Below are 23,798 nucleotides of genomic sequence, written 5' to 3'. Positions count from 1 at the left end.
ATCAGCTGCTAAGACAGCAGTGATTTCTCCAACACTGAAGTACAGCTGTCCTCACCCACATCAACTGCTTTCAATCACCTCTCTCTCTCCAATTCTTTTACCAACTAAAGAAAGAACAGTTGTCACACTGACTTCAAAAATGTCCTTAGAATTAAAATGCCTTCCAAGCATTCTCTTGACTCTGGAACAAGGACTGGAGCTGTGTTGGCCAGGCGGCCCAAATGAGGGAGGGTGGCAGACACGCCCAGCTCACGAGCAGTGACGCACACACACAGGCCCTGTGCTGCCGGGTGTCTCATTTCCAAAAGAAGCCAGAAATCTGGGTGTTCATGTGGAATCACCTGAGGTTTAACTACTGCCTGTGAAGTCTAAAAATGTTAAACACCGTATAGGTGAAGTAACACACCTATGGCCCTGCACACTACCCGAGGGGCACACGTTTCTCTCTGCTCTAGAGCCGAGGGAAGACTCCCCACCCTGGTGCCCAGCCGTTCCCTGGTGACTGTCTGTTGAGGAGTGTGGAGCCGCCTCCCTGTCCCCAGTCGCCGGGCCATCGTTTCACCGGGGAAGTGCCTGTTCGGGCCCTGGTCGTCTCTCATTGCTCAGCGCGGCCAGGCTCGCTGAGCAGTGCATGATGCCCCCCTCGTGCCGGGCAGGCGCTGCAGACCACACAGCTGACGCCTGGGAGGCAGCAGTGCCGTCACCCATTCACAGTGTGCCTTGTGGAAGCCCCCCCGTGAGCAAGCACCTCCTGGCTTTGGGTTCAGCAGCAATACCTAGGAGCTCTTCCTGCTCCAGTCTTGCTCCCAGAAGCCTCAGACATAGGCCCACAGAGAGCAGGGGCACCCCTGAAGGCCCACCTCCACAGGGAGGGGAACAGAGCCAAGCCACAGAAGCTGAGATGCCCCCACCTGCTTTGCAGGAAAGAGGTCTGGCTTGGCTTTGCCTCTGACTTGCTGTGTCACCTTAAGCAAATCTCTTGTCCTCTCTGAGCCTGTTTCCTCACCTGTAACATGGGTGTAAAATTCCTGACTTCTAAGGTCAAAATCAAAGAGAGGTCCTAATATGAATGCATTTATGAGCTGCAAAGGGCTAGAAATGGTAGGGCCTATTATTGCACTTGTCAGTCCTTAACTTCCCCAAGACAGTCCTCACCCCAGCTATGACCCTTATACAGCCACAGAATTTCCTGCCAGATTCCAAGGTCAAACTCAGGATGTCTCTCCGAACAGGACCAGGCAGGGGTGCTGGCCCACTGGCATCCTAATGCTGAGCCCGGGCTCCTTGCCCTCCTCAGCCAGGTCCCAGCCACCTCCCCTACCTCATCTCCCCTCCGCCAAGCAGGACTCCGTGAGGGACGTGGCCAGTGTGGATAGGGTGAGCGGCTCTGGGCCCCATGCCTGCTGTTCTAGAAGCTGCCCCAGTACACCTGAGCAAGGGTGCATAGTACCAGCAGATTGAATAAGTCCAAAAGCCAGAGGTTGGCCCTCAGGCCAGCTCCAGGGGGCTGACTTGGCCGTGTCTGGCACCTGGGAAGGGTAAGTCCCAATAAAGGTTGGCTGGTGAGCCGCCCACGAGGCTGGCTCCCCCTGTGACAACCCGCAGCATGGTCCAGCGCACAGGGCATGGGACCAAGGTCAGGACACCTGTGTCTGTGTCTCTAATCAGTCACCTACTTGCTGTGAGTCCTTTCCTGGGCCTCAGTTTCTCTGTCTGTAAAAAGAGGAACTGGACTAGAGCATAATCCCCTTAGTGTTTAGAAGGGGGGAGCCAGGGGAGAGGGATTTTGGCTGACACGGTGACTAGAGGACATTCCTGGCATTTAGTGCCCAGGGGCCAGGGGTTCTGAGTGCCCTGCACTGAACAGGACAGTCCCTCACAACAGAGAATCACACGCCCTCCAAAGAAAACAGCTGCCGGAAGTTCCCCCGTAGAGAAACCCTTGTGGGTGATCTCACAGGTCCCTTCCCGATTTGGGATTCTGAAAAAAATTCACCCAAACTCGTAATCAAACAGTCTAACAAGAAAATCTTACCCTGAAGTGACAGCTTAGAGCTTGGCTGCCTGGAGATGTGGAGCTGCCGCTGTGGAGATAAGCAGCCGGCCCGGAGGGATCCGGAAGGTTCTCCCAGCTCCAGGGCTCTGTGACTCCCTGCGCTGGGAGATAACGATGATGGTTCACATATAAGGAGTGGGCCTTCCAGTCTCAGGAGCCTGCTAAACTCACTAGTCACCTCTTCTGATCATCTTGCCAAACCTGGGAGGTTGCAGGTGAGGAAATCATGGCTCCGAAAGGCTTAGAGATGTGTTCAAAGTCACACAGCTGGCAAGTGATGGACTTGGGATCTGAACCCAGGGGCCTTTCTCTCCTTGCCAGGCTTCCTTGATGGGACCGCCCCCCATCTTCCCCCAAAAAAGAGGCAGTGTTGACTCACATGCCTTCCCAGGAAAAGAGAAGCATCTCAAGACTCTGAAATGCAGCCCAGAAAGGTCAGACATCCTCCCTCCTCTCCCTACCACACACACTCAAACTCACATTTATATACACACATATACTCACCCCCAGTAGAAAAATCTACCAATTCTACCAGATATTTCAAAAATCAGCTTTGAAATTAAAAAAAAAAAGAGGCAGAAAGCCAGCTTCTGGGAGCTGGTCAGAAGGTGGAAGGCACCCTCTCCTTCAAAGAAGCACTAGCCGGGTGGTGCTTGGGAACCCGAGCTACCCACAGCAGTGGCAGCCTAAAAGGTCCGAGGGACCAGAGCCAAGAGCCCCGTGATCACAGGGGAAGCTTGTGGCACCCTTCATGCCCACCACCGGACTCCTCACCCTCCCTACTCAGGGTCTGAACACACAGACACGCAGTGTCAAGTCTGTCCTTGTGCTTAGCTGTCACTCTGTGTCAGAGGCGTGCGAATGACAAAAGGAGTCTACGTTCTATCTTTTTTATTTATTGAAGTGTAGTTGATTTACAATATTGTGTTAATTACTGCTGTACAGCAAAGTGAGTCAGTTATACGTATATATACATTCTTTTTTTTTAATATCCTTTTCCATTATGGTTTATCATAGGATATTGAATATAGTTCTCTGTGCTATACAGTAGGACCTTGTAGTTTATTCATCCTATACATAAAAGCTCACATCTGCTAACCCCAACCTCCCACTCCATCCCTCTCCCACCCCTTCCCCCTAGGCAACCACCAGTCTGGTCTCTGTGTCTGAGTCTGTCTTTGTTTTATAGATAGGTTCATTTCTGCCATATTTTAGATTCTATATCTAAGTGATATCATATGGTATCTTTCTCTTTCTGACTTACTTCATTTGGTATGATGATCTCTAGTTGCATCCATGTTGCTGCAAATGGCATTATTTCATTCTTTTTTATAGCTGAGTAGTATTCCGTTGTATGTATATACCACATCTTCTTTACCCATTCATCTGTTGGTGGACATTTAGGTTGTTTCCATGTTTTGGCTACTTGAATAGTGCTGCTATGAACATAGGGATGCATGTTTCTTTTTGAATTATAGTTTTATCCAGGTATATATATGCCCAGGAGTGGGATTGCTGGATCATATAGTAATTCTATTTTTAGTTTTCTGAGGAACCTCCATACTGTTTTCCACAGTGGCTGCACCAACTTACATTCCCACCAACAGTGTAGGAGGGTTCCCTTTTCAAGGAGTCTGCATTCTTAACCAGAGGTCTGCTAAGCTGAGGACCAAATGTCACCCTATTGCTTAAGATCCTTTAAGGCCTTGCTGTCCAAAGGGCAGTCCGTGGACCAGCAGCATCAAGCATCCCCTAGGAGCTGCTTAGAAATGCAGCATCCCGGGGCCCACCCAGACCTACTGACCCATCTGCATTTTAACAAGCCCCCTAGGTGGTTTGTGTGCATATTATGGAGTGAGGAGCAGCGCTGGCCCCCTCACTTATTGCACTCCAGCCACACTGGGCTCCTTTTGGTTCCTAAAACATGCCGAAGTCTTTGCCATTTCAGGTCCTGCCTGCTTGCTGTTCCCTCTCCTAGGAATGCTCTCCCCCGAGGTTTTCACATGGCTCGTCTTCCCACCGTTCAGGTCCCAGACTAAATGTCACCACTTCAGAAGAGCTTTCCCAGACTACCTGATCTGAAGTAGGTCCTCTGGCTAGTAGCCGTCAGAGTGCCTCGTTGTTCTCTTTAGGAACACTTATCACCCCTCTACTCGTAGCTGTGCTGTGTGGTTTGTCAACCTCCTGTGCCCTCCACTGGAATGCACGCTCCAAGAAGACAGGCATCCTACGGGTCTTATACACCCGGACCCCAGCATCGAGCACAGTGCACGGCACACAGCAGGCACATGAGAAATACGGATCAAGTCGATTCTGAATGAGTGAATGTAGGACAAATACAGTTGTGAAATGTAAGACAAATATAGTCATCCCTCAGTTATTCAGGCTTACATTAACTATACTGTAAATTAACTCATAGGCTCATTTGCAGATGGGAAACTGAAGTCAAGAAAAGGGCGAGGACTTGCCCAAGGTCACCCAGTAAGTCTATAACAGGACCCAGCCCTTTGACCTTTCAGGCCTCAATGTTTCAAGCCATGCCCGGACCCTTGCTGGTCCATTTGTGCAGCCTGACAAAGCTGGATGTTTGTAGGGGCCACTGACCTACACTGTGAATAGTTGCATCATGCAGAGGGACTCTCAGGCCAGCTGCTCCCCTTTCGCTGCACAGATGGGGGAGGCTTTCCTGGGCAGCGTCTGCCTGCCTCCCGCTGAGCAGCAGCTAGACCAGGAGTCAGGTGTGAGTACTTGCAGCCTCCGGCCATTGCAGACAGCTTGATTTCATGCAGCACTGAAGCATAGCCTTTGCAGAGCTCTGGGGGCTTCAGGGAGGCCTCTATTGACTGTTTAGCAATTAAGTCATTCCTCCCACGAGCAGCACCTCACAGTTTACAGAGCAGGTATTATACCCACTGTCTCCTTGGAATATGAAGCAGGGCAGGTTGGGGGATGCATGTGGTGAGGAAAGAGTGAACATTGGTTTGGGAATCAAACGAATCTCAGCTCTGACACTAGCTGGAGATTTAGGGCAAGTTACTTAACTTCTCTGTGTCTCAGTTTCCTCATCTGTAAAATGAGGTTAACACCTTGATAGATTCTTTTTTTTTCTCATTTTTGGCTGCATTGGGTCTTCGTTGCTGCATGCAGGCTTTCTCTAGTTGCGGCGAGTGGGGGCTACTCTTCATTGCAGTGCGCGGGCTTCCCATTCTGGTGGCTTTTCTTGTTGTGAAGCATGGGCTCTAGGCACGCAGGCTTTAGTAGTTGCGACACGTGGGCTCAGTAGTTGTGGCTCTCAGGCTGTAGAGCGCAGGCTCAGTAGCTGTGGCGCATGGGCTTAGTTGCTCCGCGGCATGTGGGATCTTCCCGGACCAGGGCTTGAACCCGTGTCACCTGCACTGGCAGGCGGATTCTTAACCACTGTGCCACCAGGGAAGTTCAGCCTTGTTAGATTCTTATGAGGCTTCAACAAGATAACGTGTGTAGAGCTCACAGCTTTGCAACTAGCACATTATTGTCACTCATGACAGGGCAGCTCTTGGTGTTCTTAGGGTGGCTGTTATTTGCTGAGGCCAGCCCATTCCCCCTCTGAGGTCATCTCTCATGGAGCCGTCCTGATCTTACTAGGATGGAAGACCCATGAGGACAGGGTTCTTGTCAGCCCTGGTTATTGCTGCCTTCCCCATGCCCAGAACAGTACCTGGCAGATGGTAGTGCTTGATAGTTATGGAATGAATGAATGAATGATTACTTAGGTAATTGCCCAAGTGAGCAACAAATAAGGAAGGAAAATAAAGTAGAGAAAAAAGCAAGCTGAAAGTTCTTGTAAGCCAGTTATCCAGGGCAAGGGAAGCATTCTTAGGCCAGCTGAAATGCTGCAGTCCACAACTGCACAGAGAACTGGGCCTAAAATCCTGGCTCAGGCCCTGACGTCAGATCCCGGCATGGCATCTGCAGGGGTCAGTGCCCTGTGCTCACTGGCGCCGGGCTGCGTAGCCAGCCCACACTAGGAACAGGGGGAGTGCCATAGCCAGGTACAGCCTGGGCCCTCTGGCCCCTCCTTCCCCAGCAGCTCCCCACGCCTCCCCCCTGCTCTGCTTCACCCGCTGCCCTGGGAGGGGCGGTGGGGTGGTGGTCCTCCAAGGTGCCTGAAGTCTGGCTTCATTTAAGGCCAGTGAGTGCCTTCTAGAGTAGCACAGGATGCTGCTGATGGCTTCGACACTTGCAGCCCCACCGAGCCACAGAAGCAGCTCTGTGTCCCCAGCAGAGGGTGAGCCACAGCTGCTGGGTGGACCCTCCACACGGTTCTTTGGTGCCCTCTAGTGGTGCTCTGGTACACGACAACGACACCAAGTAAGGGCTCAGGTTCCCCGCCCTCCCCCGTTGCCTGGTCAGGCATCTCTCCCCATGTGTGTGACTGCTCAGAGCACTCTGAACTCCAGTCCCAAGCACAGTGGATCATACAAGAAAAGGCATGGCTCTTACAGTTTGCTTTGAGATTCAATGCAGGGCTCATTTGACTTTATTCAGACTCCCCATCCCCCAGCCTCATGAGTACATAAACTTCATCACTCATAAAACCACCCCAATCACTGCCACTGATTTGTGTCCAGTGTTCACAGCCCTGGGGCTGTGTGAAAGTGACGTTGATGACTGGGAGGTTTTTATGGCTTATTTCCGGATCAGTGCCTGTGTACTGGGAGATGGAGTAGAAGCATCTCTGCTCACCCTTGGGATCATGACTTCTCTGAACTCTGGGCAGGCCCTTTTTTTGCTGCCCTTCCACCTCTGCAGGCGAGGCTGTGCTTAAGCTTAGTGAGATAAATGGGGTACTGAAAGACCAGATGTAAGAATTGGGATTCAGGATTCGAAGAGGTCAGAGCAGACCAGGATGGAGGGCATGAGGAGGAGAGGGCTACAAACGAGGTAAAAGGTAACCAGGCTGGAATGTCAGCTGCAGAAGCGAGAAGACAGAGCTAGCAGGAGTTCCACGAAAACTACCTATGGGGTCTTAATCAACCATAAGGAACATATGAATCACCAATGAAAGGTAGTTATTTAGAAAGGCAAGGAGATCTGGAGCAAGGGCGCTTAGTACCACCTGAAGTGTTGAGCTCAATTCTAGGTTTTCAGATCAATAGTAAACTCGAGCAGTTTAGGAGGACCAGGTCGACTTGTAGGGGGAGGTGATATGTACCTTCACTGCAGATCTTCCCCTCATGAGGAAGAGTGTGCAGACTTAAGGAGAGAATTTAATACCATTCTGAGGAGCCCCGGAGGAAAGACGAGGATCAATGGTGGAGGTATAAGAGGAGAAGGTTCTGGTTCAATAAAAGAAAAACTGTGCAACCATCTCACCAAGAGTGGGAGGGAGGGGACTCTGTCACTGGAGGTATATAAGCCAGGCAATCATTGTTAGCTTCCCATGAATAGAGTTTTCATTACATTGAACAATGGGGTATGACAGAATCAGTCCTCTCTACAAAGAGAATCTAAGAGTTCATCATAAATGACTGCCTTTCATTGTAGAACAACAGACACTATCATCATTAATGGGTTTGCTGTTCGCGCATGGCTGTAATGGGCCTGTGCTACTGCGTTCTGAGGTCTGCTTAGTTGTCAGACATTGGAGAAAACCAAGTTACGCCACTAAGTCACTGTTGACCTTGGGACCAAGTCCTTTCTCAGTCTCAATTACACAATGAAAGGACATCAGGAAAGCCCCACCACTCTTAGAATCCAGCTCAGCTCCTGGGTCAGTAGCAGTGGAGGGGAAATCTCTAGCCCTGGCAACTCTGACTATGGTTCCTGGGGATCACCTTTCCCTGGTGTGTCTCTCACAAGTACCCACTGCCATCACTGCAGAGGGCCCTGTAGCACTCCAGCCTGTGTGTGTACTCAAGGATCATGGAACCAAAGAGGCTAACATAAGGCTTTCTGTGGCTTGGGACAAAGAAAGGGAAATCAAGCCTGAGAGAGCATGCAACTGGATGATCTAGTTATAAAATGGCCTGAGCCCTGCGGCTCCACCCCTCCCAGCTCCTCCTGTATCCATATGGGAGCACCATCTTTCCCCAACTCACAGGTACCCAGGCAATGGCATGCCTTGAAGGTCAGGCCTAGTGAGCAGGGCTAAGAGAAATAGGGTTTCCATCCCCCATGTGCTTAAGGCCTGCCTTTCTCATCCCTGGATCCCACCAATGTGCCCCTTCTTCCTAGTGACTGACCCTGGGCATGCCTACCCCTTACCCTCAGGAGTGTGGCTTTACCCTGGGCCTTAAGAGGCAACATCCAGAACACAGTTCTTTGATGAGATACCCTCAGTGGGATCTGTGCTAAAGATAGATTTGCAAGGACATCTTCAACTTAGTAAATTTGTTGTTGGTAGTGTATGGATGTAGCAATTTTGAAACTATTTTGTGTCTATTATAGGATTGAGAAAATGAGTGAATATCTTGATGTTGTTAGAAACCAGGGATCTCACTGTAAGAGAATAAAGATGCAAATATGGAATGGGGGAGAGCAAGCAAGAACACTGTGGTGTTGGATTTTATTTATATCTATAGATAGATGATAAAGAGATAGAATGATGGTAGATGGATGGGTAGATAGATAGATAGATAGATAGATAGATAGATAGATAGATAAAGGGGCCTAGAAGTAATGATACCCTAGGAACAGTGAGCACATCAGTGCCCAGATCTCGGTTTCTAAATACTATTCTCTGCTACAAAGAACCAGGACTCCTCAGAGAAATGGCTGATTCCAAGACTAGGGCAAGGAAAATACAAGGAGAGCCTGGAACCTCTTGTGCCAAGAAGTAGGAAAGTGCTCAAAAAAATTATGGGGACATGTTGAAAAAACACAGGAGACAGCATGAAGGGGTTTCCTACTAGCCAAATCTGGAAAATTTTGAACAAAATGAATAATAGTAGTAATGGATTATAAGACACTGAATCTAAAAGGATCCCATAAGTCTATACTGATATACATAAATGAGTGGGAGGAAAGATCTTGTTTACAATATATTGCCAAGTATTTAAATGGAATGTTAGAGTTAGAAAATCACCATTTTGCAGCCACCAAAGTAATATGACTCAGATAGGAATCATCAATGGAAGCTGCAACCACTGAGTTAATGTTTGTGGGGGAACAGGATACCCACACAGTCTCAAAGTATCTCCCACAGATTATTTATTAATTACAAGAGGGAAATGGTACCTTTGAAGTGGAGAGATCTGGGTGACATCACCTTAACCAAATGACCAAAAACATCACCAATAATGGGACAAAGTGCCATCAAATGCCCCTGATGTGAAACACTGAGGAGGTGAGATCACTTACATAGAATTCCTACCAAGAATACATAACCTGAATTCAATCATGAAAACACATTCAGACATACCCAAACTGAGGGATATTCTACAAAATAAATGACCTGAAATATCAATGACATAACAGACTGAAGTAGACTGAGGTCTTTTTTTTTTTTAATTGAAGTGTAGTTGATTTACCATGTTATGCCCATCTCTGCTGTGCAGCAAAGTGACTCAGTTATACACACATACACATGCATTATTTTTTATATTCTTTTCCATTGTGGTTTACCCCAGGAGATTGGATATATAGTTCCCTGTGCTATACAGTAGGACCTTGTTGTTATCCATTCTAAATGTAATAGTTTGCATCTACCAACCCCAAACTCCTAGTCCATCCCTCTCCCTCCCTCCCTTCCCCTTGGCAACCCCAAGTCTGATCTCTATGTCTGTGTGTCTGTTTCTGTTTCATAGATAAGTTCATTTGTGTCATATTTTAGATCGCACATATAAGTGATATCATGTGGTATTTGTCTTTCCCTTTCTGACTTCCTTCACTGCATCCATGTTGCTGCAAATGGCATTATTTCGTTCTTTTTTATGGCTGAGTAGTATTCCATTGTATATATGTACCACATCTTCTTTATCCATTCATCTGTCGATGGACATTTAGGATGTTTCCATGTTTTGCCTATTGTAAATAGTGCTGCTATGAACATAGGGGTGCATGTATCTTTTTGAATTATAGTTTTGTCCAGGTATATGCCCAGGAGTGGGACTGCTGGATCATACGGTAATTCTATTTTTAGTTTTCTGAGGAACCTCCATACTCTTTTCCATAGTGGCTGCACCAACTGACATTGCCACAAGCAGTGTAAGAGGGTTCCCTTTTCTCCACACCCTCTCCAGCATATGTTATTTGTAGACTTTTTTTTTTAATCTTTGGTTGCGTTGGGTCTTCGTTGCTGCACGCGGGCTTTCTCTAGTTGCAGTGAGTGGGGGCTGTGCTTCGTTGTGGTGCGCGGGCTTCTCGTCACAGTGGCTTCTCTTGTTGCAGAGCAGGGGCTCTAGGCGCATGGGCTTAGTTGCTCTGAGGCAAGTGCGATCTTCCCAGACCAGGGCTCGAACCTGTGTCCCCTGCATTGGCAGGCAGATTCTTAACCACTGTGCCACCAGGGAAGCCCCTAGACATTTTAGTGATGGCCATTCTGATCGGTGTGAGGTGGTACCTCATTGTAGTTTTGATTTGCATTTCCCTAACAGTGATGTTGAGCATCTTTTCACATGCTTATTGGCCATCTGTATGTCTTCTTAATAGATATTTTTCCAAAGGTCTTCTGCCCATTTTTTGATTGGGTTGTTTTTTTGCTGTTGAGTTGTATGAGCTGTTTATATATTTTGGAGATTAAGCCCTTGTTGGTCACATCATTTGCAAATACCTTCTCCCAGTCCATAGGTTGTCTTTTTGGTCCCCCCATCCCCACCCAGCAGCATGCAGGATCTTGGTTCTCTGACCAGGGGATGAACCCACGCCCTCTGCAGTGGAAGCATGGAGTCTTAACCACTGGACCACCACAGAAGTCCCTATCTTTTCGGGGTTTTTTTGTTTGTCGTCTTTTTAAAATTAATTGTTTATTTTTGGCTGCATTGGGTCTTCGTTGCTGCGCACAGGCTTTCTGTAGTTGCGGCGAGCAGGGGTACTCTTGTTGTGGCGCACGGGCCTCTCATTGCAGTGGCTTCTCTTGTTGCAGAGCACGGGCTCTAGGCGCGCGGGCTTCAGTAGTTGTGGCTCACAGGCTCTAGAATGCAGGCTCAGTAGTTGTGGCGCACGGGCTTAGTTGCTCCGCGGCATGTGGGATCTTCCCGGACCAGGGCTCGAACCCATGTCCCCTGCATTGGCAGGTGGATTCTTAACCACTGCACCACCAGGGAAATCCCTCTTTTCGTTTTTTTAATGGTTTCCTTTGCTATGCAAAAGCTTTTAAGTTTAATTAGGTCCCATTTGTTTATTTTTATTTCTACTGCTTTGGGAGACTGACCTAAGAAAACATTGGTATGATTTATGTCACAGAATGTTTTGTCTATGTTCTCTTCTAGGAGGTTTATGGTGTCATGTCTAACATTTAAATCTTAAGCCATTTTGAGTTTTTTGTGTGTGCATGGTGTGAGGGTGTGTTCTAACTTTATTGATTTACATGCGGCTGTCCAACTTTCACAGCACCACTTGCTGAAGAGACTTTTTCCCATTTTATATTCTTGCCTCCTTTGTCAAAGATTAATTGACTGTAGGTGTGTGGGTTTATTTCTGGGCTTGCTGAGGTCTTGAGATTGAAGGAGGAAGGGCTGATTCAAAGGCTGACTACAGACATGATAAGTAAATGCAACACATGGTCCTGGATTGGGTCCTTAAAGGACATTATTGGGCCAATTAGCAAAATTAAAAAATAGGTAGTGTATTAGATAATATACTGTATCAATGTTAAATTTCCTGAATTTGGTAGGTATATGTGGTTATATAAGAGAATCTCCTGTTCTTAGGAAAAACATGCTAGATATTTAGGGGTGAAGAAGGGCCAGGATGTCTGCAACTTACTCTCAAATAGTTCATTAAAAAAATATACCTACAGTATATATTTTTTCACTCCCTTGTTGTCTTTTTCTCCTCTTGCCACCATCTGGCTGATTCTCTCCTGGAGTTTCTCAGTTCAAATTCCTGAGAGAGAGAACGGTGCTTGGGTTGGATCCTCTCCACCACCCCTCTTTGGGCAGAGCACTTTGCACTAGGAAACCTCATAGGTCCCTGACATGCCTCGGATTGGCTACCTAAGGTCAGGTGCCCACCCCTTGTCCAATCAACTCTGGCCCAGAGTGCATCATGTGGTACATAACACGGCTGCCACCACTGCTCCCTCCATGGAGGTGGTGGGCAAGAAGATCTCCTTCCTTAAAGGGGTTTGGCAGGCCCCGTGCTTGGTCTAGCCGGTAGATACTATCTCCCAGCTACCTGAGTTAATTCCAGAGACACCTGAAGGCCTCCACACCTAACTTTGTGCTTCATTCTCACCCTTACTCTTTTAACAAATGTTATAGAAAGATGCCTGCTCTGGGCCAGGTCTTGTGCTAGGTACTAGGGGCACAGAAGTGACCCAGTCCCTACTCCTGAGCTCTGACTCAAGCTGGAAATGCATGAAGAACTCAGATAACTGAAGGTCAGAGCTGAATCACGACCAACAAACAGAAGGCAGTCAACGCTGGTTGAGGCCTGAGTCCCATGGAACACAGAGATGGGGTCCAAAAGGCCTCCTGGATGGTAGCACTGGCTGTGGCTCATGGGAGGGAAAAGGGCTATGAAACAGGGACTTGGCTGCTGGGAGGGTGCCCAGTGCCATCCCTGGGTTTCTGTTTTCTCTTCGCACAGCCGGACCCGGCAGGACGGGACATCTCCATCCGCCCTCTCCTAGAGCACTGTGAGAACACCCACATGACCATCTGGCTTGGCATCGTCTATGCCTATAAGGGGCTTCTCATGGTAGGTGCAGAGCGGGAGGCAGAGTGGGGGAAATGCTTCTCTGTCAGAGCTCTCTCTCCTAAGCGCCTCCGTCAACATAAAAATAAACAGAGCCCCCAGGACTAAGCACTTGCTCTTTGCCAGTCTTGGTGCCTGGCACGTGTCATTTCAATCCCACAACAGTCACATGAGATAGGTACAAATAATGTCCCCATTTCACTGTGAGTGTGCCTCCCAGCTGCCACTGTCCTGCTCCCTGACAGCAGTCTGTTGGTACCCAGCGCACGTTCACATCCTGTGGGAGATGAGTGGAGAATCATCTCCATTTGGAGATGGGGGAAATCAGGCTCAGACAAGTTACATGATTTGCCAAAGGCTGCCTGGTAACCTCCAATTTCCAAACCCAATACTCTTTCCACTCCATTCATTTGTTATACACAGATCACATACCAAGCCCACCTCACACGACTGTGGAATTTCAAAGTTAGGAAGGACTTGAAAGGGCAGTCCCACCCAACCTTATTCTGGGTTGACCCTTGAATCTTCTCTCCACATCCTGTGCAAACCATGCCTGCAACTGCACCCTCCTCAGATCCTTCCACAGTGAAGTGAAGCTGCGATCGGCCTCTGTGAGAGAGCAGGCATCTGGAGCACCCATCCAGCCCTGACGCACATTGCCAAGGGACCCCAGGCAGGCCATTTGGCCTTGCCTAGCCTCTGCTTCTTCCCCTCCAGGATGTGGAAAGCCATGCCCAGCTGTAGGATTGAAGGCACCGCACACGAAGGAACCAGCACGAAGCAAGCTTTCAACAGCGTGGTTTCCATCCCTCATGCAGTATCTGCTTCCTGGGCTTCTGGTTCCTATTTTAATTGGAATAAAAAACAATAATAAATCAGTCTGTGAGATAACACACTTAAAAGAGAGGAAAACAACTATGGTTGTAAAAAATACCAATTACAAAATAATTATTAACTTACTCTTTTTTTTTTTTTTTTTTTTTTTTTTTTTTTTTTTAACTTACTCTTATAATGGATGTAACAGTTTACAAAATGCTTTCACATCCATCCTCTCATTTCATCTGGACAGAAGCCCTGTGAGATAGTGTAGGCCCTTGGGATGATGTTACATGGTTCATGCAGGTGTTGGATGCCCCAGACTTCAGAGGTAAGGCCAGAGGGAAAGGAAGCCTTTGTAGGACAGCCTCCTGGAGGGGCTGGACCACAGCCGAAGCCCCTGCAGTGGTCAGCAGCTGTGGTCAGCTCTCCCTCCTGCCCACACCACCATTCTACCCAGCATTCCATCTGCACTTTCTCTGCAGCCTGCCCTCCCCTCAGACAACACATGATAGCTAAACCCTCAACACCCTACTTTACATCACATTTGACTTCTACCCTATTCATTTCTGTTGGAAATGTACTGGTTAGGAGTAGAGCTGCAAGTGACAGAAAACCCACAATAACAGTAGTTTTTAAAAAAGATAATTTCCTTCTCAGGTAAGCAAAAGGGCTGGTGTGGAGGCTACTAGAATCTGAGCTCCTTGCATCTTGTCTTCCTCATCTTCATCATACAGCTTCCACATCATGGTCTAAGATGACTTTATGGTCTAAGATGGCTGCTCAAGCTCCAGCCATCACATTCCACTCCATCTGCTAGGAAGGTGGAAGAGGAACAGCGTTTTCCTCTAAAGACACTTCCCAGAACTTGTACACACCACTTCCACCTACATGGCATTGTCTAGAACCCAATCATATGCCACACCTAGCTTCAAGGACGGCTAGGAAATGTAGTCTCTCTACTCTGGGTGGCTATGTGCATTGGGGGTCCCAGACACAGGGGCTCTGCCTGGTTTAACAGAAAAAAGACTAGCCTTAACTTCTAGAGACACAGTCCACTGTTGCCACCATATTGCTCTGTGGCCTTGGGCAAGCCCCTTCCTCTCTTTTGGGCCTTCAGGTTCTCTGTAGAGGGAGGGGATGTGGTTGAGATTGTGTCTGAAGTTCTTTCCCACTGGCCTCCTGTGGGTCTGTGTGTGAACCAGTGGTGGAGGTGAAGGAGGACCAGACAGTGTAACACCCCAGTCTGCATTTCCTTGGCAGGACTCAACCCAGGGCCACAAGTGGAGACAGACTGTGATATCCAGAAGACCTGGCCAGCAGCAAACCGCCAGCCTCCCTCCCCCCAAGCCCCCACTTCAGAGTAGGGAGGAGTAACAGAATAACCCTCAGTTCAGTAGCTTCTCAGAGCAGGAGTGTATGCCACCACCTGGTAATGAACGTCTTTTCTGTTCACCGTTCCAGTTGTTCGGTTGTTTCTTAGCTTGGGAGACCCGAAACGTCAGCATCCCCGCACTCAATGACAGCAAGTACATTGGGATGAGCGTCTACAACGTGGGGATCATGTGCATCATCGGGGCTGCCGTCTCCTTCCTGACCCGGGACCAGCCTAACGTGCAGTTCTGCATTGTGGCCCTGGTCATCATCTTCTGCAGCACCATCACCCTCTGCCTGGTGTTTGTGCCAAAGGTATGGGGCAGGTGCCAGCAATCCCCCCCGCTCACCACCCTGGTGTCTGGCCTCTGACTCCATCACAAGGGCAATGCTGTGTTTCTCCCACTTTCTACAAGTTTTATACACTCTTTTTTTTTTTTTAATGATGAACACAATTCACATCACAGAAAGTTTGGAAAATGCAGAAAAGCTAAAAACCAGATTTTTCAGAAATCTCACATAGTCCTGCCACCCAAAAATAATCACTGTTAATGTTTTGGTTTGGTTTTTTACTGTTAATATTTTTGATGTGTTTCCTTCCAACCTCTTTTTTAATGGTTTAGGGCAGTGATGCTTTTTCAGATATAGCTGTAATTATAGCACACTTTGCAATTTGCCTTTTTAACTTAACTTTTGCCCTTTGTATCTTCCCACATTCATAACCATTGTTGAGGGGAAGTTCCATAATTTACTCAACCACTTGATCCCTGATTGGTGAACATTACAGTTGTTTCCAGATTTTTTATATTATAAATGAACTTTTTTTTCTACATAATACATTTTCCTTGTTTCCGATTCTTCCCTTAAGGTAGAGTCACAGTAGTAGTATTAGTGGGTCAAAAGGAATAACCATTTTTAACAACCACTTACGTTTTTCATTCGTCTGAAGGGCTGACCTGAGAGAGATTTTCCAAACATTATCCTACCCAGCAGTGGGCAGGTGAATCAGAGGCCTTGACCCCTGCAGTTGGCTGATCTGTGTAGAGGAAAACCTGACCTTCATGGGTCTCAAGAGTAAAAGAAGCAGCAGGAAACAGAGGTAGTTGAGAAGTCATTGACCCAAGTTAGGGAGTGTCTGCCTTAGAGAAAGGGGAGAGGAGAGATTGCTGGGGGTCCCATGGCTCCTCCAGCCTCCTGGGCCCCCAGTCAGTCCCTAAGCAGTGTCAGCTCTGCTCTAGAACACCTCTGGCATACACTCCCTCCTTTAGTTGTCAACACTTTCCCAGGCTCCAGGCTCACACTACAGCTTCTCTGCCTGCATTCTGACTTCCTCTCCACCCTGTAAAAGATGCCAGATGATTCTAAGCCCAGCTCTGACGGGGTCACTCTGCTTTGTCACCCTTGATAGCTCCTCACTGCCTTCCTGGCTCCAGGATCAATTCCCCGACACTGGGCTGGCTTTCAGGACCATTGGATCTCCTTGTCTCCCCAAGAGAACTCTGTCCACCATCCAACTGCCCTTCTCTATAAGTGCCCTGAGCCCTAGGCCTCCCTGCATTTGCATATGCCATTTCTTCCCCCTGGACTTCCTTTACCCTCACCATCCTTCCAGACCCTCCACAGACCCCAGCCCAGGCCCAGGGCACCGTGGTGAGCACTCTGCCCTGGATGCCTCTGGCCTGGTGAAGATCCTTCCTCCATCCCTGCCCCTCGCCTCTGAACCATAGGTCCTGGTGGACAGAGGCCGTGGCCATGGTTCTAACAAGCACAAGCCTTCACTTTCCTCCCATTGTCTTCACAGCTGTCACCTACAGCTGTTTATTTTCTACGTGGAGCTAGGCCTAAGGGGCCCTGGGTGGCCTCTGCAGGATAGCTGGGATGCAGGTGGAATCAGGATCAGGAGACCAGACATCTAGTGGCAAGGAAGAAAACCGAGACTCTGCAAGGGGAAGGGGGCTGCCCAAGGGCATACACAAACGAGGGACAGAAACAAGTCTGAGCCCAGGGCTCCAGACTCCCAGCCTGTGTCGTTCCTGGGGCCCCATGTTGCCTCCAGCGCAGGACCCGCTGGAAGCAGCTGGATGGGCATGGGAGGAAGGGCCCCAGGGTCCTCTTTTCAGCCCCACCTTTGTCCTTACAGCTCATCACTCTGAGAACAAACCCAGACGCAGCAACTCAGAACAGACGATTCCAGTTCACTCAGAATCAGAAGAAAGAAGATTCTAAAACCTCCACCTCAGTCACCAGCGTGAACCAAGCAAGCACGTCCCGCTTAGAGGGCCTGCAGTCAGAAAACCATCGCCTGCGAATGAAGATCACAGAGGTACCTCCCACAGCACTGGTCGCCAGGGCCCCATCCTCCCATGAGTCCCTCTGCCCTGTGCAGGCACTTTCTGGGCTGCCGCTCCCCACCACGTCCCCTCTAGAGCATCCCCACATCATGGCTGTGTAGTCCCATCTACCGTCGTTATGGCTGCAAGAACCGGGAGAAGCATAAACTAGACAGAGACGGTTTGTCAGAATCTGACAGGAGTTTATTACCCACCTGGCCCAGGCTCTGGGGTCCAGCAATGCCCGATTCAAGACATCCTCAGAAAGAAAGGAGTTCTTAAAGATTTGTGATTATACTAGTGAGTTGGGAAAACTCAGTTTTCCACCTGGGGCCAGGGCAGGGGCTGGGCCGGGCGCTCTGACTCAGCTGGAGCCTTTGTTTTCTAGCTGGACAAAGACTTGGAAGAGGTCACCATGCAGCTACAGGACACACCAGAAAAGACCACCTACATTAAACAGAACCATTACCAAGAACTCAACGACATCCTCAACCTGGGGAACTTCACTGAGAGCACAGGTAGGAGGAGGTGGGACCCCTGGGTATGAGACACCAGCCATCCATTTTACAGATGAAGAAACTGAGGCTCAGAGAGAGGGGTGGGGCAGGTCTGAAGTCACACAAACCAAGCTGGAGTATCTGGATCCCACGTCTTCTGAGCACAGTTCAGTGTTTGTTTGGAGTCCCACCTGGGGATCCACCTATGCACGGGGCTTCTTTTTCTCAGTCCCTTGGGCTCCAGTTCCATGTGTACCCCACATGGCCAGCATTCCCAGCGTTCTGACTGGGGGCACATTGTTCTTAGTGAATAATGTACCCGTACTTCTTCCAACATTTCAGTTTCACACACCTCATCAACGTACAGGAAAGGAATAGTAAGATGACATGACGTTTGATCCCACCAACCACTTGGGAAATAATACAGTCCATTTTTTGCCTACATTTAGGCAAAATTTTAAAAAGATTACCAGTGTTGATAAGAGCGTATGGAAATGGACACTCTCCTGCAATGTTTTGGAAGTCGGTCTGGCACTCTCCAAATGTCTGGTGTTAAGCCCCTTGACTAGCAATTCCCCTAGTGGGAGGCTTCCCCTGGAAAATATCCCACAGGGTCAAAGGTGTAGACACATAGTGCTTATCATAACACTACTTGTAGGTGAGAAAAGCTGGAATTAACATGTTCGTCATTTGGAGTGGTTTCATGAATTATGATACAGCAAAACAAGGCATATAATACAGTTATTAAAAAGTGAGGTGCATCTCTTTGTACAGATATGGAAAGATCTCTAAATGAGAAAAGCAGTATGAAGACCAGCATTATGATACACACAATATGCACACACATGTATGTGTATATGTGTGTGTGTGTGTAAGTGCATTTTTTAAAAGGTCTGGTAGAACAAACACCAGATTGTTAACAGTATCCACCTGTGGGAAGGGGACAATATGTGTGGAGAGTGGGTAAGAAGGGATTCTTTTATGTTTCATTTTATATACTTCTCTACTGTTTGCATCTTGTCATTAGCATATATTCATTAATTTTATAAAATCTGTTTAAATCAATGAAAAATCTTTAGTTTCTTTTATTCTTATTACATAAGTATTTTATTATAAAAGCAATATTATAAAATTCTTATTATATTAGATGTTGATTGTTTAAAAATGTCTAGAGTCAGATAAGTAACAAGGAAGTTGAAAGAAAAAAAAGTATTCCTGATTATTTTAGTATCTAGTAAAGGTGGGCATTTCAAATTAATGGAGAAAAATGAATTATTCAACAAATTTCATTGGGATAAATGGGTAGCCATCTGGAAAAGAATAAAGTTAGATCCTTACCTCACAACTTACACAAAAATAAATTCCAGATGGATAAAAGATTTAAATATAAAAAGTGAAAACCATGAATGTACTAGAAGAAAGCATAGGAGAATTTCTTTTGTAATCTCAGCAGGAGGGAAACCTTTTCAGTTTGATGCAAAACAGAGAAACCATAAAAAAAAAAGTTGATGAATTTAAATACAAAGGAAATTTTGTTAACAATGTGAAAGCCATCATAAGTACAGTCAAAAAATCAAACAAACTAAGCCAAAAAATATTATCTCAGGTAATAAGCTTATTCCCTTATATAAAAAGAAATTATATGTAATTATATACAAAGTATATATAACTATATACAAACTAATAAGAAAAAGACCAACAAACCAAAAGAAAAATGGGCAAAAGAGTTCTCATTAAAGTAAATAAAAGTGGTGCTTATGTTTATGAAAAGATGCTCAGTCCCCCTCCTAATTAAAGGAATGCAAAATTAATTTGCAGTGAAATACCATTTTTACCTATAAGACTAACAAAGATCAGAGATCAAAAAGTTGCTGAGAGTGGGAGGCAACAGGTGGCGAAACACTGCTGCCTGAAATAGAAATTGTTCTGACCCAGCAACTCCAATTTGGGAATTTATCCTAAGGATATACAGTCAACTCTCATTACTCACGGTAATCGCGTTCTACAAAGTCCCTGTGAACCGTGAATTCCTAGGGGAGACACAGGGTTAGGTTCCTGCAAGCCTCTCCCAGGTGGACATTTTCATCAACTGATCAATACATAATTTTGTTTTATGTGTGTTTCTACTGGAAGACACCTTGTTTAATATACATTGTTGATTCATTAACACTGAACTCATAGTCAACAGCACTGTAACTCATATCTGAACGACACATCTAACACACATTTTCTCCATCTGGCACATCACGGCTTAGGAGAACAATGGACAGCACTTCAGCACTAGGCTTGGGAGCCATTTTAAACAGCGAAAGCACCAACACAACGCACAAAAATGTGAAAAACGTGGTACTTCATAGACCACAATAAGGATACTTATTTATAATATGAGAGGTAAAACGAGAAGGCAGAGCCTTGTTCAACCTCAGCTGGGAGAGCGACTCAGATTTTTGATGCTCTGTGTGTGTTATCGAATGACAGTGAAGGCACCACGAGTATTGACTCTAGGGTTACAAATAAATTTTAGCAAGTAGGCGAGTTCACACACACAGAATCTGTGAATGAAGAGGATTGACTGTATTCACATGGATGCAAAATGACACACATATAAGGTTGCCCTAACCCTAACCCTGCAGCAGAAAAAGAAAAGCCTGCGCACGGGCTTTCTCTAGTTGCGGCGAGCGGGGGTACTCTTCATTGTGGTGCACAGGCTTCTCACTGCAGTGGCTTCTCTTGTTGCGGAGCACGGGCTCTAGGCACGCGGACTTCAGTAGTTGTGGCTCGAGGGCTATAGAGCGCAGGTTCGGTAGTTGTGGCGCACGGGCTTAGCTGTTCTGCGGCATGTGGGATCTTCCTGGACCAGGGCTTGAACCCGTGTCCCCTGCATTGGCAGGCGGATTCTTAACCACTGTGCCACCAGGGAAGCGCAACACCCATACTCTTTTCCAAACCAAATGAATCCAGATCTCTTAGGTGGGGGCCATGTTTTTATATTTCATATTTCTTTAGTTCTCTCCAGGTGGTTCTGAAGCACAAAGATGGTTGAGAGCATCATGTTTTGTGGCTACACAGTATTTCTGTGAATGGAGGCCCCATACGTACATATTAATATGTAACTAATCCATTATTACCGGACAAATTCGGGTTAGTTTCAACTTTCTGATATTGTAAACAATGTGGATTTGAACATCTTGTATATATTTTCACAAACATCCTTAATTATTTCTTTGGGATAGTTCCTGAAAGTAGAAATTCTGGGTAAAAGACATACTTTTTATTGTGTTTGATGCTTATTGACAGTACCTGCCAGAAAGATTATGCCGGTTTATACTCCCACCAGCAGTTTACTATTATTATTCTTTTTAGACTTAGCAATCTTATGGAAAATATACCTTGGAGTTTTTTTTTCTTTGTCATTATATTCCTAATGCACCCGTGAAAAGGACCTTCATATTAGAACCTCTCATTTCTAAGTTATGTTGCCTACATTGGTCGACTCGATTCCCTTTTTTTCTTGGAGAAAGGGAGGTCCCAGGGCACACCATCCACATCCCCAGCACGCCACTTCCATCCCTGGACAGGTGCTTCTCGGCTCCCTGCCTTGGTCTCAGGAGAGTGGCTCAGGGACCATGGCTTAGAGAACACAAAGGGAAGATGGGCTCTTTTGCATTCTCTCTCCTTGGGCAGTATCCTAAAAATGACTGCATTGTTGATTTTTAAAAATTAAGTTAACAGAATTATTGCAGTATTGTTGTTTTGCATTCAGATGGGGGAAAGGCCATTTTAAAAAACCACCTCGATCAAAATCCCCAGCTACAGTGGAACACGACAGAGCCCTCTCGAACATGCAAAGATCCTATAGAAGATATAAACTCCCCAGAACAGTAAGTACCTTCTCCTTCAGAACTACTGCCCAAGACTACATTCCTCCTACACAAGAGTTTACATTTGGCACCATGTTTTCACATGCATTACTTTATTTGAACTCTACAGTAATCTCATGATGCAGGTCAAATTACACTGCTTATTTTACACATAAGAAGACTAATATTCAAAGAGGGGAGGTGACTTGCCAAAGCTTACCAGTTGCTAAATGCAGGAGATGATAGGATTTGAACTTGGGTCTCTCCAACATCAAATCCCATGTTCTCTGCCTTTGTTACATATAAAATGAATACATTTACTTAACACCAATTTACTGAGACCTACTATGTATCAAGCACAGCACTGAAGAAAACAGACAAAAATCCTTCCCTTCATGGAGTTTACATTCTATCTGGGAAGACAATAACTTAACAAAAAAGCAAAAGCTAGTATGTTAAATGATAGGGGCTTTGGAGAAAAACTAAGCAGGGAAGGAGTTAGGGAGTATAATTGTACACAGGGAGGTCAGAGCAAACTTGGTGAGGTGACATCTAAGTAAAGACCTTGACATCTCCAGTAGCTTTGTCCCTACTGGCAGTTTTTAGTTCTTCCCAGTTTACAGCGGATTAGAAGCAGCAATGAGAAATGTCAGCTCTGAAACTTGTTCCCTGGGAAGTGACAACAAGGGGAGAGGAACCAGCAAAGGGAGCCCAATCACCAACTGCAGTGTCATTTGGGGCCATTTAGTCTTAGAACTAATAGCCTCTCAACCCAATTAGCTCCAGGGCCTCGGAGCTGACAGTCCAGTATAATTACTGATGGTTACATGGCATTCATCAGTGGTCTACCTATTAGTTCCCTGCATTACAGTGCAAGCACCTTGAGGGTAAGGTTTAAGTCCTTCCTGTGTCCCTTGGACTGAACACAGCTTCCAGCACTGAGTAGGTTTTTGGCAATGAATTAATGAAAAGGCAAACAGGATCCCAGCAGACAGCAGAATGTGTGGCTCTGACAACCACACGCAGATGCCCACCCTGCCCGGGATGCTCAGACAGAACACCCTTTCCCAGGTCAAGTTCATTCTTCAGCTCCCCATTTTCCTGGAGTCTGCCAACACCAATGACATTACACAAGCTCAACTTTAATTTCCAAATGAAGTCTCCAACACACTAATCTCTCATGAGCACCTGGGAAGGGTCTCTTGGGAGAAGCCCTTCTGGCCAGCAGGTCCTTAGGGAGTGGGGGCAGCACTGCATCTGTCCCCATCCATCTCAGAACCCCACCAATGCATACACCCCAGGCCGCACCCTGGTGGGCTGAGGCAGCCTCTGTGAGTTGATTTGCCACCCCACAAAGCACTGTGGTTCAACAGAAGAAGCAAGAGTCACAGCTTCCCCAGTTCTGGTTGTTTCTGTGAGCAAGTTACACAAACTCTGTACCCTTCTCTCATCTTTATAATGGGAACAGCAGTGCTTCTTTTGCCTATTGGGTTTTGTGAAGGTCTGGGGTTTTTCCCACCTGAGTGGCCAGGCCTGGAGGACACAAGGAGGCCTAAGAGTTCAGGGAATGCAGCTTCCCAGATGCAGTGGGATACTGCACGAAACACAGCCGAGCAGGGGAGCAGTGGCCTGGGCACATCCGCCAAAGCAGCCTTCACAACAAATAAGGTGATTGACTCTCCTGCCTGCTGGTCGTGAGGACTGATGAGAAGGTAAGCGGAAGGGTGTGGCGGTGAGCAGGTAGTCAGAAGGCTGCTCCCTTTTCACTCCGCTCCTCCATCAGTCCTGTTTACCCAGCCCCTGACTCAGCCCGGCCTCAGATTTTTTTCTGGCTGCCTTTCTGGGAATTTACCAGAAATTCCATTTTCTGGGGGCACAGAGAAGGAAGGAGCTCACTCTCTGACGGGGATAGCACAAAAACGATGACATTTAAACTGGATCTTAAAGGGAAGGCAGTCATCATATGGGAAAGCAGAGGAAGAGCTATTTAGGCCGGGGAAACAGCATGTGCAGAGGCATGGAAGAT

The 23,798-nt window shown here is 47.0% G+C and overlaps 1 protein-coding gene and 1 long non-coding RNA gene across 4 annotated transcripts in view; one reads left to right on the top strand and one right to left on the bottom strand.

Moving 5' to 3' along the window:
- GABBR2 (gamma-aminobutyric acid type B receptor subunit 2) overlaps positions 1-23,798 on the top strand; it is a 347,953-nt gene that overhangs the window by 323,242 nt on the left and 913 nt on the right. For both annotated transcript variants that reach the window (XM_059925145.1, XM_059925146.1), the window contains exons 14-18: positions 12,788-12,898; positions 15,176-15,400; positions 17,226-17,408; positions 17,804-17,933; positions 21,676-21,793. In XM_059925145.1, coding sequence (XP_059781128.1) covers positions 12,788-12,898; positions 15,176-15,400; positions 17,226-17,408; positions 17,804-17,933; positions 21,676-21,793 — 767 coding nt within the window. The remainder of the gene's footprint in view (positions 1-12,787; positions 12,899-15,175; positions 15,401-17,225; positions 17,409-17,803; positions 17,934-21,675; positions 21,794-23,798) is intronic.
- LOC132367210 (uncharacterized) overlaps positions 9,522-23,798 on the bottom strand; it is a 50,932-nt gene continuing 36,655 nt past the window's right edge. For both annotated transcript variants that reach the window (XR_009503725.1, XR_009503724.1), the window contains one exon: positions 9,522-13,738. This is a non-coding gene — a long non-coding RNA (uncharacterized LOC132367210). The remainder of the gene's footprint in view (positions 13,739-23,798) is intronic.

The sequence above is a fragment of the Balaenoptera ricei genome, chromosome 6 (assembly GCF_028023285.1).
Source record: "Balaenoptera ricei isolate mBalRic1 chromosome 6, mBalRic1.hap2, whole genome shotgun sequence".
Lineage (NCBI taxonomy): Eukaryota > Metazoa > Chordata > Mammalia > Artiodactyla > Balaenopteridae > Balaenoptera > Balaenoptera ricei.
The sequence above is the reverse complement of the archived record's forward strand: the minus strand, read 5'-3'. Positions and strand labels throughout refer to the sequence as shown.